The sequence below is a fragment of the Microchirus variegatus genome, assembly GCF_963457635.1.
Source record: "Microchirus variegatus genome assembly, chromosome: 10".
NCBI lineage: Eukaryota > Metazoa > Chordata > Actinopteri > Pleuronectiformes > Soleidae > Microchirus > Microchirus variegatus.
The window spans coordinates 15,784,222-15,802,521 of NC_139811.1; the positions used below are offsets into that span (position 1 = coordinate 15,784,222).

Genomic DNA, 18,300 nt, shown 5'->3' on the forward strand with positions numbered 1-18,300 from the left:
AGGTGGCAGGCTTTCATCGAATGTACAACGATATTGAACTTTGACTAATTATACATTCAAATAAGCACAGAAGATGTTTGATTATGTTTACATTAAACATTTTAAATTTCCGCAATTTTGATAACACATGATCTGCCAAATTTATACAAACCAAAACGGACAATTGTGGTATTAAATACTTGCATCTAATAAACAGAGAAAAAACATCCTTAAGTAATAGATACAAACATTAAAATTAAAACAATGTAAAGGCAGTAAATGCCAGGTTTTTGTCGACAACACGCCAGTTCTTAAAAGGAAAAAAAAAATCTTTGCACCATTCACAATAACATTGATGTTAACATTTGGATTGATTATATATTCCAGAACAGACTGGACGGGCGGTGTTTTGTTAAGACACAGTCGTCGACGCACGCCGTGCTTGAAGTCCAACAGTCACCCACGCGGGACACATCGGAACACAAAACAAGCAAACCCAAAGTGCTCCAACATCGACGTAGTGACGTAACCTCTTTGTGTTAGCAAATCACGGTGTACGCTGGGCGGGCATTGTGAAGCTGTAGTTGAGTGTTAGCAGGCTAACTAGAGAAAGAAAGCTAACTAACCGTGAGAGTGGAAGTGGAGCCAACCTTAAATGAGCAGACAACTGTCAAAACTGCAAAGGGAACATACATTTTTAGTGAAGTGATATTTCTGTTGGATGACTGGCTAGGTAATCTGAGAGCGTGTTGTCAGATGCCCAAGGAGATTTTTTGGATACTACACCGATTGTCCCATTTCCAAACGGAAACCATTTCTGGACAGACAGTTCGTGCTAGCTAGCTCAGTGAACCAACCAGGAGACGTTTCATTGTCACCTAAAACAATCCAAACTGAATGTTTTGTCTGTCATGAGTCCGGCCGGGTGCTCCCATGTGAACGCTTATAAGGTGGATAATTGGAAACAAAACCTCCGAGTCATATACCAATGCTTTGTTTGGAGTGGTACTGCTGAGACCAGGAGACGCAAGGTAAAAACACAGGAACTGCAACGTTAGATTCACACACACACACACACACACACACACACACACACACACACACACACACACACTCAAAAGTGAAATGGTGTTAAACTGTCACAGAAGCGGGGTGTAACTGGTGTCCCACATGAAACTAAATCACTCAGCGGGGTTGAACAGAACTACTGTTTTACTGAAACTACTTCTGCAGCAGTCATGTTGCTAGTCCCAGTGCTAGCTAGTTAGGTTGTAACCGGTAAGTTAGCTTAGCAGGGATCTACCTTGAGTGCCGAGGAGACTTCTTTGCGATGTTAACACCAACACTCAATTTGCCCCAAGTCTCTAAATTAACCTTTATTTAATATTTTGTAGTGGGTCAACTGCGTGGAGTAGCTGAGCGACTCCGTTTGGTATAAGATGGTCAGTAATCTGGATGGCTAAAGTTGTGTTTTAAGAGGAGTTGTGTTCATGGGCTAGCATTACCACATCAAATGGACCCATTGTGTCTGTGTCCACACACGCACACAGTGTGCTCAGGCTATAGCGGTTCGCCCATGGTTAGTGTCTTTTCTAGCCGTGGTCTGTTGTTCATGGGTTTGCATGCTGGGACGTCAGATCATTACTTTTATTGCCTACTTTCATTTGAACTCATCCCACACCTGATCGGCCTACACGGCTGTGAACAGCTCTCTACAGTGAGGTCATCACCGGACTGCCTTGCAGTTTCTCTCAATTTCCCACCCCATGACTTCCTTTTGTCAACTTAAACTTGATTTGTTTGTGCCATTCTATTCATTCTGGACAGGAAAAAAAAAACAAATATAGGAGGTTAACTTGTTTTTGTGTGGGTTTGCAACTATGTGTAGGTTGCTTGTTTGTTATAAAGAATACATCCTTCTCTTATACATGTCATACATTTCTATGTCGTTGTGCTATAATAGGTGCGTCAGAGTGATGCAGGATGGACAGAGCTGGTGAGTTGATAACTATTACCTCCTCATCTTAACTGACATACTATAGGTAGTGCAGATGTATAAACTGGCTTGCTTTCTCTCTCCTCTTGCTCACCTACCTGTATGCCTCAGTGCCTTTCATTAAATTGACTGACTTTTAGATGAAAACCTATGTAGTGGAAGAATGTAGCCTCATCCATGCTGTGAGACACAGTACACCTAGTATGGCTACCTGATGGGAAGGTGGAATGTGAACATGACTGCCTTAAAGACATTTCACTTGCATTACCAGCATGTTTGACCCCTTTGTGTAGTGAGTGTTGTAGTGACATACTTTGATTTGAGCATGGTGCTCTTTGTATAGTTCTTTTTGCACTTTAGTACATCCAAATTTAAGGGTTTATCTGAAAATAATATGAGAAAAGGTTATCGGTGCTGTGGGTGGCATTGCAGCATGAACAAAAGTTGAGACAGACTGTCTATTTTTAACTATTTACCCCACTCTTTACCTCGCACTACTGCAATCAACAGGAGCTGAGCCTGTCTGTCATGGGTGTACATTAGGTTTGTGGTACTTTATGACGCTCAGTTCATTTTGACCCATAGTGTTCTGCTCAGCTTCCTCCAGATAAGCTGTTCCACAGCCAGCTGGTAGTTGCATTTTGGTATCAGGCTTGGAAACCTTTATCGTCTGAGCATCATCACTTCCAACACCGCACTGCCTCTTTTGCCAATATAATAATCTTTCACAACAAGCTACTCTTTATCATTGTTTTGTCTGTGTCTCTTTGTCTATGCTGGGTCAAGGGAAAGCTAGTAATGATATGTCAGGCTTGGAAAACAGAGCTGTCAATTTGTATTTAAAATGTAGTTTTGCTTATGAGAGCAATCCTCTTAGCTTTGCATATGATTTTTGTTATGTGACAGATGTCTAACATCTGTTGTGCATTAGTGGTTTTGCTCTGCCCATCTGTATCCAGACATTGATGGTTCAGGTGACTGTTGCAGAGGGGAAAAAAAATGATAACATTGGCTTCCCACTGCCTCATTGCCCTCCAGGATGTCCATAAGGGAGTATTAATATTGTGCCTCATACTCCCTTCACGGAGCTTTCTACCAAATAACTAATCTGACACACAGGTGTGGTGCCGCTCTAGTGGTACACAGTGTCTTCTGGTTGAAAGACGGTTGAAAGACACCCCCTTTTATTGACTGAGGGATATATGTGGTTTTAACATTATGTTCTTTCCCCTCATGTTTTTATTTCCCTCCTTTTTCTTTTCTCCACAGCAGCCTCCCTGCAGGCTATCACCTTCATCTGAGGTGATGTGCAGGATTATTTTTGAAAAATTGGTCACCTGTTCTGTGCATGCAATTTAAAACCCACATGGGGAAAGAGGGGCCATATTAATGCCACACCCGGCATTGTGGCTCATTCCGGCTTAGGCTCACTTACCTTTTATTTGTCGACAATAGCATAGTAATTATTTTTGCCGGATCAGTCCTTGATGAAATGTACACCAGTATTAAGCATTCATTTTGTGTGTCGCGTAGTGACAAGTTTTATATTGTTGTCGACCCCTTTAGGTCTTTTGCATAAACATGGCTTATTTGTCTTCTGTGTGCAAAGTAAAAATACCCTAATCATCCGTTAATTACCTATGACACAAATGCTGTAAGGAGAAAACACTTGAATGCAAGTGTTTTAAAGATATCTCGCCAAGGGAGATGACAGGCATTAACAATTATGTAATAATGTTTTCCCTTTGGTGTTAATGGGAATTTATTTCAGACAAATACGCTTGTGTTTCTATGCTTGTGTTCTGCTCTTCAAAGATAGCAAGTTAGTAGAAACGTTCTGATGTTTATGTCATGCAGCCTGAGAAGCTGCAACCAATATTAACTGTCAGTTTATGTCATGTCACAAAACTGGCTCCATTTCGGAGGAGGAACTGTTATTCTACTTCCAGTTTTCTGCATCCTTCCTTTGTTTCTTAGGCTAATATTACTGTGTTGTAATATTCAGTCAATTTGGAGGGTGATTGTTTGATTATGGCATGTACTGTAAGCCCCAGTTTGCTTTTGTTTGAACATGTTTCTGATTTTTCCTCTCTTCACGTTTCACCAGATTGCCAATTACCATTCAGCAGATTTGTACAAATAGGATGTAGACACGGGTGCCTGGTACATACATGCCCTTGCTTTTAACTGTTGAATTTATTCCTCTGTTTTGGCCCCAGTGCTGGATGATATTCATAATTTATACTATGTGAATGGCTGGAAAGGTGGAGGGATGGTGTGAATATTCATGAAGGTCATGGTTATTTATTGTATGTGCTGCTCCATCGAGTAGGATAGATACAATTTAGTATCTGTAAGAGAAAGGCTCTGTGTCTAGAAAAACACTGGCATGATGAAGGAATCCGCTGTGCAGTAAAACCAGAGCTATTACGTTAGGATGAGTGGAAATTGGATGAGATGAAAGCAGGGAGGGTGGGGTTGGCAGATTTTTACAGCCATAACTGCTTTGAAGAATTTGCTGTCACTTTGATAAAAGGGGTAAGGGTTGTGATTAGAGAGCTGACTGAACTCATCTTTTTTATCTCCTAGTTTTGATGAATCACATATGATCAGAGGAATCGTAACCCCCTCTTTCCCACAAGTTCAAACCTGGTTTCTGCTTGTGATGAGGCTAGATGAGAGAGAAATCCTTTCCCAGCTAGATATTGCTGGGAAATTGGGAGGTAGGAAAATGGATATATTTCAAGGATGACACATGTACTTGTTTCTGTCACTCTTTTCTCCCACTTTACATGCAAATGCACACTCAATGACCCTAGGCACAGTCCATCCCAGAGAGCGGCTTATTCCTGGGCTGCAAGCAGGTCTCTTTGTCAGATCAGTCTCCATAACATCGCAGGCCTGCTCCTTGACTCATCAGCATACGTTTGCAGCATCAGGATCTATTCCTCCAGTCTCTTCACACCCTTCACTTGTTCCTATTCTGTGCTCACTCCCACGCTTCTCCTCCCTCGTTTCCCTTGCTTCTCTTCCCTTCTTGCAAACCTAGTTCAGCGTTCTTTTTGCCTTTTGATTATCTCGTAAAAGTTGTGTAAAAATGCACGCACTTTAAAATTACACAAAACATTCGCTGCACTGTTAAACTGGAACACCGGAATATCATTTCCTGTTTATAGAGATTTGTGTCCTTACATCTTTGGATCATTTTAAATGTATAGCCACGCCAATCTCTCATGCCTCATAGACAGCACTTGGTAATGTCAGTCTGAACGTTTTGGCGTTCATCCAGGCTAATGTCTTCCATGTCTGTGTGTACTCTATCACTCCCAGGTCTTGTATAATGGCTTTTAGTCTATCAGTCACTGTGACTCGGACTAAACAAATGGCACAAAGTCTGCAACCTCCTCCCATAGACATCATAGGCTTGCTCTGTTACCTTGCAATATCCTTGTAGTATGTCATTGCCTCCCAGTTTCTCACCACAGTGGTGGGCTGTGCCTTCCAAGCAGTTTATTTGCCATTCCCAGAGAGCCTGGTCTCTAACTAGGCTTTAGTATTCTTCCCTATGGGAGAAATCCTGGAGAAGACATTGGACTAAGGCTGGCTGGGCGGGATATATTGGGATATATTCTTGTGTATGTACATCTGTGCACTTCATCTAACCGTTGAACTGTTGATACTATATCATGAATACTGCTAATACTGTACTGATGTAGTGTGGTCTACTGTAGTTTGTATATTGTCAGTCACCACCACCCCACCCCTGATTCCCCATCCCACCCGCTCGATGTGCACCACATTGTGGAAAAGAACACGATCAGTTTGTGAGGATTCTGTCACTACGCTTTGATTACTGTATGGCGAAGCTCTGAAAATGTTAGGTGCACCAGTGCGACAAAAGTAAAATGTAGTTGCACTCTTAAAATTGCAGGGTTTTTTGTTGTTGTTTCCTTGTTCTCAATTCCGACGCACTTGCTACGCTCAGCCATTAAAAACTTTGCACCTTTCAAGAGTGTAAGGCTGCAGCCTGGAACCACTCTTCTCGTGCCATCTCGCTTGGTACCGAGAGCCCACGCCCCCGAGCTTCTAGTTTTCCAAATAAAAGCTTGCGTCTCTAACCTCTCGTCTCATGGCAATGCTGCTTATCTTGTGTATATGTGCCGTTGTACATACACATGCTACAGGATGAAGTACAATTTCCATGTGAAGTGTGAAAAGAATACAGAACATAAAAGCGACTTGTAAATATAAAATTTCAAGGAATTGACGTGTCTCCGTTAAGGGGGATACTCTGTATACTTGTCTTATTATGGAGGGGTGCCTCAGCATTTTTATTATTCTATTTACTGTAAATAGCCAAGAAATACAAAAGTATGACCATGCCTCTTTACTTGAGGTGTTCAAAGAAGGTGTAATTATGTTAATATAATTATATAGTGTTAAGCAAACGGCACATGCGAAAGCTGTTTCCCATTTTTATCCCATGTCATGGAATAAAACACCCATTACTGACATGAAAATAAACAAACAAAAAAAATATCTACTCAAACAGCCATCCCAGTGCATCTTGTCACCAGCGATGGGCTAATATTTTCCAACAAATCAACAAACTATATGGATGGTGAAAAATTAAATGTTTTGAAATTAATTGCAATAAACATACCTGTGACTCCATCTTGAATTAATTTACAAATTCATATTTTTGACCCTGTACACTTGCTGTACACACCCAGGAATGAGATGAAAGGTGGCCAAAAGCTCCAGGCTGCAGTCTTATTCGACTCACACCTTTTGTTTTGACACAAGTCGATGACGTCATTGACACTCGTTATTACGGTTGGCCGGTATAATGAAAATCTTTAGCATGGCCAAATGTATAAAACCGTTTATCTCTACATTGGCCTGAGAAGCAAGGTGCTTTGTCAGTCTGCTGTAATATTCTAATCTCAGCTCCCCTTCAGACAAATTCAATCCCCCTTTCATCTCTGCTTCTCAGTGACCATCTCTCTTCTTTGCCACTCCCTCATCCAGATTCAGTAATTTGACTCATTAAACTGTTGTTTAAAAAGCTTCTGGGAAGACATCACTACTACAAAGCATGCTGGTCATGGCACGGGCCAGCCAATGAGGCTGCTGCCCAGCCCTCCTTTAGTACTGCCATCTGGCTAATGAGCTGTCAGTCACTCTCCAGGGGTTGACCAAGCCCAAAACCATGAGGCAATCAATCTCCTCTAGTGCGGACATTCAATTGTTCCCTATTGTTAGAACCTTGAACCCAAATGACGGCTTTTCTTGGGACTAGGACTAGGTGGGAAAAAAGGTCTGTGATAAGGTGACAATTGTGGCGTTAAACTGATATTTAAAGCCACTAACAGCCACTCCGTGCCTCTTTCCTGCAGGCAGTACGTATTGATTTTCATGCGGATAATGTTCAAGTTGCGGACTGGTTTGTGCCATTAGAAAAATGAGAAATCAACATGTGATCTGAGATTTCGGTCCCCAAGGGACGAGTCAGAAGCTCTGTGCTGTGGGTGTCAGTCACATGCACAGTCCTTACTGTGTGTGTGTGTGTGTGTGTGTGTGTGTGTGTGTGTGTGTGTGTGTGTGTGTGTGTGTGCTTTCAGTGGAGGAGTGTGGTTGCAGGGTTTGACAAATGATCACACAGCCTTTTGTTAAGCTGGGGCTAGACTGTTAACCATCTGTGCAACCAAACAAACATGCAATCTGTTTGCATGAACTGTCCTCGTGCTGTAATTTTTTTGTCGATGCTTTTTTAATTCATTTTTTTATGAGTTTGGCCAGTCTTGTAGCTTTAAATAGATGTTGGCTTGTTGCGATTGTTGTGTGATACGACGTCTTGTTTTATTATAACTTCTTGAGGTACAGCTGATTTCTACTCTGCTGTGTCTCTGATAGCAATTTAATACCAGCACATGATTATTTTAGTCATATTTACACACGTGACATACAGACATGCCTAATAAGACATGCCAGTTGTGCAACAAAACGTGTTGCTAAGAATATGGACTCCATAGGCATTGTGTAAAAGTACAAGGCCAAAATGTGTTCCAAGGTAGGGACGCATTTCCACAAAAAAAGACCACACAGCATATTATTGCGTATTATTTTCAAAATCGATGAATCTGGTTATTTTCTTCATGAATTATTTTGTCCAAAGAATGTAACTGTAGACCTCCAAAATGATGATGTCTTGTTTTGTCCACAAACCAAACTTATTATGTTTTTTCATTATTTGTTTGTTGTGCATGTTGCAAAGAAACCAGAATATATTCACATTTAAGAAGACTAAAAATCAGTGTACTTTGCAGCCCTTAGAGTGCATATTTTTGGAGAGGTAATTTGTATCTAAATGTATATCTTGCACTATGTATGACGGCCATTGTTAATTTTGTGGCAGTATGAGTTTGGCATGTGTGTGTTTAGAGGCATGGACGGGCTTATGAGCGTGAGGCAGCATGGTGAGTCACTGCTCTAATAGCAATGCTCTCGACTCTCTATTGACTCTCTCCCCTCTCCCCTCTTCCCTCCCCAGTCCGTTTTTTTTTTGCAGCAGCAAGAGCTTGCTTCTGTTAAAGCCAGATCTTTGTCCACATCATAATTGTCGTCGTCTCTCTCATTCTCAGCTACAGCTCGTCACATTTCTGGCTCCGTTTGATCATAAGAGTGCATTAACCTATATGCCGGAGGAGGAATACTGCAGCCAGATTAAATAATGAAGGAGAAAAAGCTTAGTGTGAGGCAATGCTGTTGCTTCATTCATATTTATAAATATGCACCTTGATGAAACATTGGAGGATTTATAGCTTTTCCCCTTGACAGCCACTAACGGATGCAGTGAACTCACAAAGCATGTAATTCTAGCACATGTCCATGTTAAAGATGTACTGGGGATCTATTCGTCCAGCTAATACCTTTCTGCACTTGTTCTTCCATCAATCAGCAGCTTTATACATTAGTGGGCCATTCCCCTGGTCATGGAGCCTGGCTTGACTAGCCTCAAAGAGCACAACCCAGATGGGGGATGCAGCCTAGCGCAGCATGAGCATGGGCTTGCTACCTGTCCAACACTTGTTTCAGTCATCTGAGCCAGTGGATGATCAATAGCTGATCTAATAGAACATTAAAAGCCCTGGGCGCACAGAGATGTAGGACTGCTGACACAGAGGAATAGATGGACTGTGAACCACGGGTGCTGAAGCAGAAATGGATTTTCTGCCCGCTAAAGGGGTGTTGAGACAGGGGAGGGTGAGGATGAGGGCAAGGCGTGGCATTGGCATGGTTTCTTGTTTTTGACTTGGAGTCCTGGTGCAGTGAAAGAGGAGGGGGATAAATGTAAACGGGCTCCTGAAAACATTACCTCATCTGTGATTCCACACAACATGTAGTCCGTCTTTTTACCTTTTGTTGGTGAATGTTAATTTTGATTCTGAAAGCACAATTGCTTCATCATACCCACTTGTGCTCCTATTTTCTCATCGAATGTCTAGGAAACAAACTGTGCTGTGAAAGTCTGATGTACGGTAGATATCAGTCTTGATGTTGTTTTTAGAGTCTGTCAACACTCCTTTTAGGAAAAAATGTACCCTTCCTATAATGGCCTTGCCTGCCCTCCAGTCAGAGCTGGCTGCCTCACAGGCCAATTTAGGAGCAAAATAAAACAGAGCTTAGTGTCTGAAACCCTGAATATCCCCACTACTGCAATGTCATCACAATCCCATGTCTAATAATGCTTGGCCAAAACACAGTCCTCTCTGTGAGTTTTGCAACCTATCTGCAGGGGTGTGAGATGGGTTTCATGTCATATTCATCTGTAGCATACCATGATCGGAGCAAGTTATCATGCGAATATTGCATCACTTCAGGTTTAAACACAACATTGCTCTGTATGAGGTAGTCATTTCCATTTTTCAACCCAGTGGCTCATATAGATTTGCAACTAATTTCTGTCCATTTCCACAGAGGAACAGGAAATCCTGGAAACTACCATAATAAGAGCAAAGCTCTATTTCTCTGCTTTCTGGTAGTTTTTGAATTATCTAGATATCACTTATTATGAGGAAGTACGCATCCTAAATCCTGTTGGCGATGACAAGATGGTAACAGATGCGTTATGTATTTTGGGTATTTTTATAAGCTGTAGCATGAAATATGTGCTAATAGAGCATGAGCAATTTAAATGCTGTAGTGTTGACTGATTCATCCTGTGGATTGGTAATTGTACTCCATTATTCCACTGAAGCAGTATCAGTTGTAGTTCTGTAGTAGTCATATTGTTCTTCTGTTTTATGTCTGATGAAGAGAAGGAAGTGAAACTGAGTGGCACCGTCTCGTTTATTTCTGAGGTACAATGGGCTTAAATTCTGTTCAGATGGTGTCAGGTTATGCTATTGCAAGTACGGCTTTGTTAAATTAGTATGTAGGAGTCTCTCTCACAGAGTGGTCTTGCACCAGAAACTGAAAGCTGGTTAATTTCCCCAGCCAATAGTTACTTTCTCGTTTTGCATCTCTTCACCTTTGCTTCACACCTTCTTCCCTTCTGTCTTCTCTCTGTGAGTGGGTGATTCATTGCCACCAGTCTGCACCCTGAAAGGCCTTGATTAGGTCTGTTCTTTTCCCTTCATCCCTTCTGTTGTTCAGTTTCTCTCTTCCAAAGCAGAGGCACTAACTACTTCTGATGTATTATCACTCATACCAACGGAGCTGTCCACACAAAGCATTTAGTATCCGCTACATTTTGATGTTGCATTGCTAATTTATTAATAGCCAACCTATCACAAGTTAGTATACCATTTAAAAACCGTCTCGAAAACAACACGGTCAAACTCATACATGTCTTTGTTCTCACACAACCTCTGTACCATATTTCTCTCTAGAATTTACAACATTGTTCACCATGCCCTCACTTGTCTCCTACGCCGTCTGTTATATATTATATATTTTTTTACCTCCCATATCTGGTGACATTTACCTGATAGAATTCTGGAAGTTATTTCCACAGCTGTAAAGTATTTTTGTGCATAAGATGGGGACCTGTGACTCATTGTGTGTCCTCCTGTAAATCTCGCTCTTGCAGTTCCACCAAAGATGTCAGGCAATCTAATGTGCAATTTCTTCAGTCATCCCTGAGTGCTACACTCGGCTGCTGCTGGAGTGAGTGCTCCAGTTCAGCAGGTTCTGCCTGCCAAGGATTAAATCCCATCATGGCCCACATGTGTTACACTGCAAAATATTCAGTGTGGAAATAAATATGTTGTTAGTCAGTTGAACTGAATTTGTCAACTGGTGTCCTTCAAATGAGTTGTCTGACAGACTGGAAGATACTAATCTGGCAGTGACTTCCACTCTGTATGCCTGTGGCTCTCCACATTACTGCTCTTCTTGCTGCACAGAATTCTCTCACCACGCCGACTTATGTTCTTCTCAATTCTTTGTCCCCCACCCCAACCCTCCTTCGTCCTCCCCTGGGTTCTTTCTCTACAGGCCAAGTCGTGTATCTGTCACATGTGTGGCGCCCACCTGAACCGACTCCACTCTTGTCTCTACTGTGTCTTTTTCGGCTGTTTTACAAAGAAACACATCCACGAACACGCGAAGAACAAGAGACACAATCTAGGTAAGCCACGCGCTCATTCATTACATTCAACATAAATATGAGAGGAATCGAAATGAAGTAATTTCTTTATAGTATTAAGATAGTATTATGTATCTTTGTACTTTAGAGTCAGAGGACATTTCTGCCCTGGGTTCACACGCATCACGTCAGTCTTCACATTCATATGCACCCCAGTGGTCCACTGCAGCATTAGCTATTATCAGCAAAGGATTACAGCATTACTTTGGGCATCTTTCTCTCAGCGGGCACGGAGCCGAACCTCAGTCTAACCACAGCACATTACCATTCTGGTGGGAGCTCCTTAGCCAGTCAAATGTCAAGGATTTAAGTTGCAACATTCGGCTTCATCCAGCAGCAAAGGAGCAGTAGACATTGCTAATCCACAGCTGCCAGAGAGCCTAGCTTCACAATCACACGCCAATTAAGCTAAATGAGGCAAAGGTACTAATGAGCAAGATTTTGATATTACCCTGACAATGACAACAATTTATTTAAACAGAGAAGATGGCTGTGAGGCTTGATTTAATTGATTTAATGCGTTTCAACAGTTTGGTTACACATACCCCAAGAGTACAGCTACAGTGTTAATTAGCTTTCAGCGTTCCACAGGACCATCTCTGACATTGGCACTCTGTTCTTCTGCACCTCCTCATCAAATTAATCCAAACTCCCTTGACTGTTACACTGTTAGACAGCAGGCTCTCTTCTCATAGCTCATTTTTACATCTTTTTTTTAACGTCCTTTTCTTAAACGCAACACACCACAGGACTCCTTTCATACCTTATTTCCTTCCACATTTGTGTCTTCATTCTTTATTCTTGTCCCTGACTCAAGTGAAAGACGAATGAGGGACAAATCCATTTTGCTTCTATTTTTGGCTGGTCTGCAACAGAAGGCCGGTTATGTCACTTATCAATATGAACACAAATATCACTGAGTTGGAGCTTTCCCATTGGCCATTGCCCTTTCATACCAATTGGATAGCACAAACAAACTAATAAGCACATTTGGTGCATGATTTGACTTTGCCTATTGACAAATCTAGTGACAGTTTTACATAGAAGAGAGTCACAAGCATTTCCCTGCAAGCACAAGCTTAGGCTTTCTCTCCGCAGGCACATTTCTCGATGTATTTCACACAGTTACCCACACAGCTGTTGACAGATGAGAATGAGCTCATTTCACAAGTAAATATAACTGAAATTCCAGCTCATTTGTTGTCTTTAACTTGCAAAAAATTTTTGTAAACAGTGTTGCAGGAAGAACAAGAAGAATAAACGCGAAAGGATTACAGGAGATGCTTGATTTGCAATGCATTTTAGCCTCAGGCTAAAATGCATTGCGAAGCAGGCACCTAATAACAGAAATTTGACGATTTTCCACAAAATGTCGTGGAAACCTTATATACGGAGTATGGACTTTATAAAAGCCCTATATGAGAGTACAGAGAAAAAGGAGAGAAGGGGAAAAATACACCTGAAACACAATGTCACATAAATGTGGTCTGCTGAGATTTACATGATTTAGGAACTTTCTATTCAAAACACTTGTTTACAACACAGATACTGCCTTCAACTCCATCTTCATTTTGCACATTTGAGTTGCTGCCTAGAGAGGAGCATCCGACTGAGTGCAGAGTTAAAACATTTTTTTCTTATGCAGGATTTATTTACTTCTTTCCCATAACAAAGCAACTGCAACTGCAAGATATCATACACCAGTCAGGTTTTCTACATGATGCGTTAGCTCACTTTCTCATCTGTGGGCAGCACCAAAAACAGAAAAAAAATATGTCCAGTTAAGCTAAAAATAGGTTGTCACGGCAACAGAGCTGAAGTATTGTTGCTGTGGAGTTTGAGAATGGAAGATGGTGGCGTGTTAGTTGAAAGCACAGGTGGGGGTGGAGAGACAGATATACCTATTCCATCACTGCTTCCCTCACATCTCTCATTATTGTTCAGTGCTGGCGATGAGATGCAAACATCGCAGTGGATGACAAATAAAGGCGGAGAAAGCAGTTGGAGTGCAGTGTTGGACTGTAAAATAAAACCCAATATGTATCGCTGTGTTGAAAGAAAATCCCTCTGTAATTCCTAATCTTTTTTTCTCTCTTTCTCCCCTTTTCCCTTCCAGCGATAGATTTATTATATGGTGGAATATATTGTTTTGTGTGTCAAGATTACATATACGACAAAGACATGGAGCAGATTGCCAAAGAGGAACAGAGGAAAGCCTGGAAATTGCAAGGTATAGAATGTTCTTTTCTATAGCAGATGTGAATGCAGCGTTTGAAACGAGGGCTATCTGATATCACATTTATCCGTCTTTGTGTCCACAGGCATCGGGGAGAAATACACAACATGGGAGCCGACCAAGAGAGAGTTAGAATTATTACGACACAATCCAAAGCGGAGGAAAATCACTACGAACTGTACCATAGGTGAGCAGATGCGTGCATACATCGTAATCAGCAGTTATTCATCCCTGAATGGTGGCGAGTTTGGCAGCTATATTCATTTTACGGCCCTTTCAGACCTGGTATCAAAATCTTTCCCGAGTGATCCAATCACATGTGGATAAATGTGGCTCCTCACACTATTCAAATACTGAATGACATCATGCATGTCGGCAAGAATAAAATTCAGGGATGGTGATACATACACGTTCTGCGATGCATTCAAATCTAAATCGACGCATCAAACTGACTGCCCAAGTGTCCCACGGATGCACCTCATTTTTCCTTGACAACAATACATCGCGAGTTTCCTCAACCTGCATTTCATCACCATGGCGGCCTATTAAACATGACACAGGGTGGACTAACTGTTGACGTATTACCATATCTCTTTTTGATCAGCTGCGTCTCTCTTCCCGGTCCCGGTGCACTCTGATGCAAGCACACACACATTCACATAAATATGGCTGTCGCAGTAGTGACTGCTCCAAACACTAACTCGCCTCTACAACAACACTATATAGTTTGTTGAAATGTAATAATGTTTCTCAACATTTTGTGCACACGGGGTTAAATAAAACAAAACAATTCAGGGACTTTAAGGTCTAAGTTCTTGTTTGTTCTCTTGGTGGTAGAAGGTTATCGTAAGTTATGAGCACAATATGACATGTCTACCAAACGTCGACTGGGACTGGCTCCAGCTCCCCCGTGACCCTCATGTCGAGGATGAAGTAGTAGAGAATGAATTAATCAACACAATGTTATGATTGAATAATAGAGATATACTGATCTGGTTATTTCAGGGCCGATACCGATTATTATTAGTCAAGGAGGCCGATAACCAATATTTGGAGCCGATATTCAGTTGCAGTAAAAGTGAAAATATTGTCGTCGAAATTGTACACCAACACTTAACTTTGTTCAAATGCCTTTAAGCATATGTTTATTAAACAGCTTTTCAGATTTGCAACATGTTAAAGTTTTTTTTTTTTTTTTCTTAGACAATAAACATCTTTGTTTTAAAATTCTAACAAAAAGCTGCCAGGCTCAGCAGCATGTCTTATAAAGTTAAATTACATTTTAAATGAATAAATGATCTCTTATGGGGCGCTTATCGTTGAAATGCCGATAATCGGTCTGTCTCTATTAAATAATAAGATGCACACCACAGCAGAACTGATTTCGCCTGCATTTTTCCCAGAACTTGCTCCTGTTTTTGTTGTATTTTCTCTATGGTCAGTTGCTTTGATGGTTTATCCATTTCTGCCTCTGATTAACCTTCTTCCATTCCTCTTACCCACCGTCACCTGTGATCCTTCACACCGTCGTATCTTTAAATATCTTGGTTGGTGGTAATGTTTGGGCAGTAGACCGAGGACCAGTCAAAAGTGTTTAAGCTCTCGCTGAGAGCTTTCTTCCAGAACCAAACCTCGCTCAATTGGATTGGGTCCAAGACCTTGCTGTGTCTCACCTGTTCTACTGGCCATTGCAAAATGACTGTAGCTCTAGTCTCTCGCTCTAATTGAATCCATTCAGTTTTGGGATGTGCTCCAGGACAAACACAGTTTTGCTGGCACCCCAACCCACACCATATTGTCAAATGCCCAGCCAACCACAAAAAATACAAATATAAAAGTCTTGACATTGAAATTATTAACTGAATGTCTATCCAGTTGGATTTATTACATGTGTTTTTCTTTTGGTTACTAATTTAGCAGTTCTCTCTCATGTGATTGGTTATTAATATGTTGGCTGACCACAGCTGAAGCTCAGTCAGTCTGGAGAAACTGAGAATCAGTCAACTGCTCTGCCCGCTGTGAGAGTCAGATTTGCTGTCCAGTTTTCATTTTTGCTGTGTTTTTCTCACTCTTCACTTCCTTTCTTCGTGTCTTGCAGGTTTACGAGGGTTAATAAACCTGGGCAACACATGTTTCATGAACTGCATTGTTCAGGCCCTAACACACACACCACTGCTGCGGGACTTCTTTCTTTCTGACAGACACAAGTGCGAGATGCAATCAAACTCCTGTCTGGTGTGTGAGATGTCGCAGCTCTTTCAGGAGGTAAGAGAACACCAATTTGCATGCGCAAACCTTTTTGTACAGGCCTTTTTGCATAGTTCAATCTGACCTAGAAAAGTATATGATTTTGAAACAAAAACTGGGTAATAATAAGGTTTTTTTTTTAAAACAACCATATTATACAGAATGTTCTCCTGTGCTGTAACCCACTGCTGCACTCCTTTGTCTCGTCCAAAGAGAGAGGCAGGGAGGAGGGGGAAATGCATGCCTGAAAGGAATGTACAGTGTAACATTCAAACGAAATGTCCAAATGCCACAATCACACCTTTTATTGATCCTGATAAGCCATTATGATGCCTAACCTTTTGTCTTTAGCCTTTAAATCCTTGCTTTTTGATGGAAAAGTTTGGCATTTTGCCTCTCAGAAACTCATAGCCCTTGAGTGTTATGTAATGTCTTCTCCCACACCGCCATGGTTGTTTTTTTGTTTTTTTTTCTTACACCCTCACACTTCCAAGTATATGAGCCCACAGATGGCAAGTGGTGTTATATAGAGTTAATCATCACCCCCTTCACAAAAATACAGAGCCCTGCCCGGGCGCAGCTGGCTGTTCAGCGACGTAGATAACACCTCATTCATCCACAGAGGTCGTCATTGATTGAGCATTAGTGATTTGAGACAGAAAATGTTGGGGCATATTGGGGAAAAATATTTAATTCTCATAAACATGTTCATTGTTATTATTTCCAAGTCCTTTTATCACATTTTGTCTTTTCCTGAACTCAACTTTTTTTTGGAGCTTATTTCCAACCTACCTCCACATGCACACACTTGAAGGAGTGAGGTACACCTCTCCCCTCTCTCTCTGTCTCTTCATTGTTTCCTCTTTCATTTGTCAACTGCCTTCAAGCTGCCGAATGCAAGTAGCATCTGTAAGATTCAAAAGAGACACAAATATGATGTGCCGTGTTTTCCCCCTCTCATAGCTCAATCAGGCTTCAGTGAGAACTGTGGAGAATAAGTGAGGCGTGTACTGCAGCTATGTGCTGAAAAATGAGAACCCTCTCTGGTATTAATGATCTGTTTTTTTGGTTTTTTTTTAACTTCATTATAGCAATTGCAACCTCCCCAATTCTTGCACTCTGCTCATTTCTGTTAATTTCTGTTACTTTCATACCTGCATCTCATGACCCTGACCTAGACTGTCTTTCACTCAAATTCCCATGGCAACTCAAAGGCTCTGCAGTGCTTTACACACAGATCTTTTTGCACCTCAACATCCTCGATCCCTGCGGATGTGCTGTCATTAGAGCTGGTGCTGTTAGGCGACGTGGTGAAATGCATTCCTGTCCGACTAAAGGAAAGGAAGCGATTGATAACCATGTTGATTTGACACAACATTTCACTTCTACGGTTGTATTAGCAGTGATACGTAACAGTGCGCCTACTAATGTATTTTAAAGTAGGCTAACCATCTCTCCTTCTCACCCACTCCACCTTCCTCAATGTTTTTTCCCCCCCTGCTCTCAGTTCTACTCGGGCCACCGTTCGCCCCACATTCCCTTCCGGCTGCTGCACCTGGTGTGGACTCACGCACGTCACCTCGCTGGCTATGAGCAGCAAGACGCCCACGAGTTCCTCATCGCAGCATTGGACGTACTACACAGGCACTGCAAAGGGGACACCATCAGTAAGCTTCACTTAATTCACACTAAAAGCCCTAACAGTTACACACTCATTCTCATTGTTTGTGCCATTTTAAGCATTCAAATTATATCAAATTACCATTCATTATTCACACTTAAAATAGTTTGCTCTACACATTTTCTATATAGAGCAAGGATTACTGAGCATTCATCTGACTGAATGGGTAATGCATTAAAAAAAAAGGACTGTGCCTTTTGGGAGACTGAGTGAAGAGTCTCTACGAAGAGTCTCTACTGCGGCGTCTCGCATCGTCTCTGATCCTGCATTGTAGAGTTATGCTTTAGATCTACCCACAGTGCGTAGTGCCTTACTTCACTGCAGAACATGCTGGAGGAGACTGAAAATTCCATGTGCCAAGGGCACAGCAAGCATGAAAGCAATGTTTGCACGTGTGTTTGTGTGATGTCAATAGGGCCTGCTGCAGTGCAATGACAGGCTGACTCACAAAAACTGACCCACACTAACACTTACTCTGATTGGTTATAGAAGATGTATAGAGATTTGAA

At 41.6% G+C, this 18,300-nt stretch overlaps 1 protein-coding gene across 2 annotated transcripts in view; it reads left to right on the top strand.

The window, feature by feature from the left end:
• Nucleotides 1–890: 890 nt before the first annotated feature.
• LOC310933205 (ubiquitin carboxyl-terminal hydrolase 22) overlaps nt 891–18,300 on the top strand; it is a gene marked incomplete at both ends in the record, with an annotated part of 23,126 nt that continues 5,716 nt past the window's right edge. Inside the window, 7 exons of one of the 2 annotated variants that reach the window (XM_083896637.1) lie at nt 891–1,010; nt 1,943–1,975; nt 11,477–11,609; nt 13,744–13,857; nt 13,949–14,050; nt 15,962–16,128; nt 17,618–17,777. In XM_083896637.1, the coding sequence (XP_083752763.1) occupies nt 891–1,010; nt 1,943–1,975; nt 11,477–11,609; nt 13,744–13,857; nt 13,949–14,050; nt 15,962–16,128; nt 17,618–17,777 (829 nt within the window). The remainder of the gene's footprint in view (nt 1,011–1,942; nt 1,976–11,476; nt 11,610–13,743; nt 13,858–13,948; nt 14,051–15,961; nt 16,129–17,617; nt 17,778–18,300) is intronic. The other variant, XM_083896638.1, reaches the window with a different exon arrangement.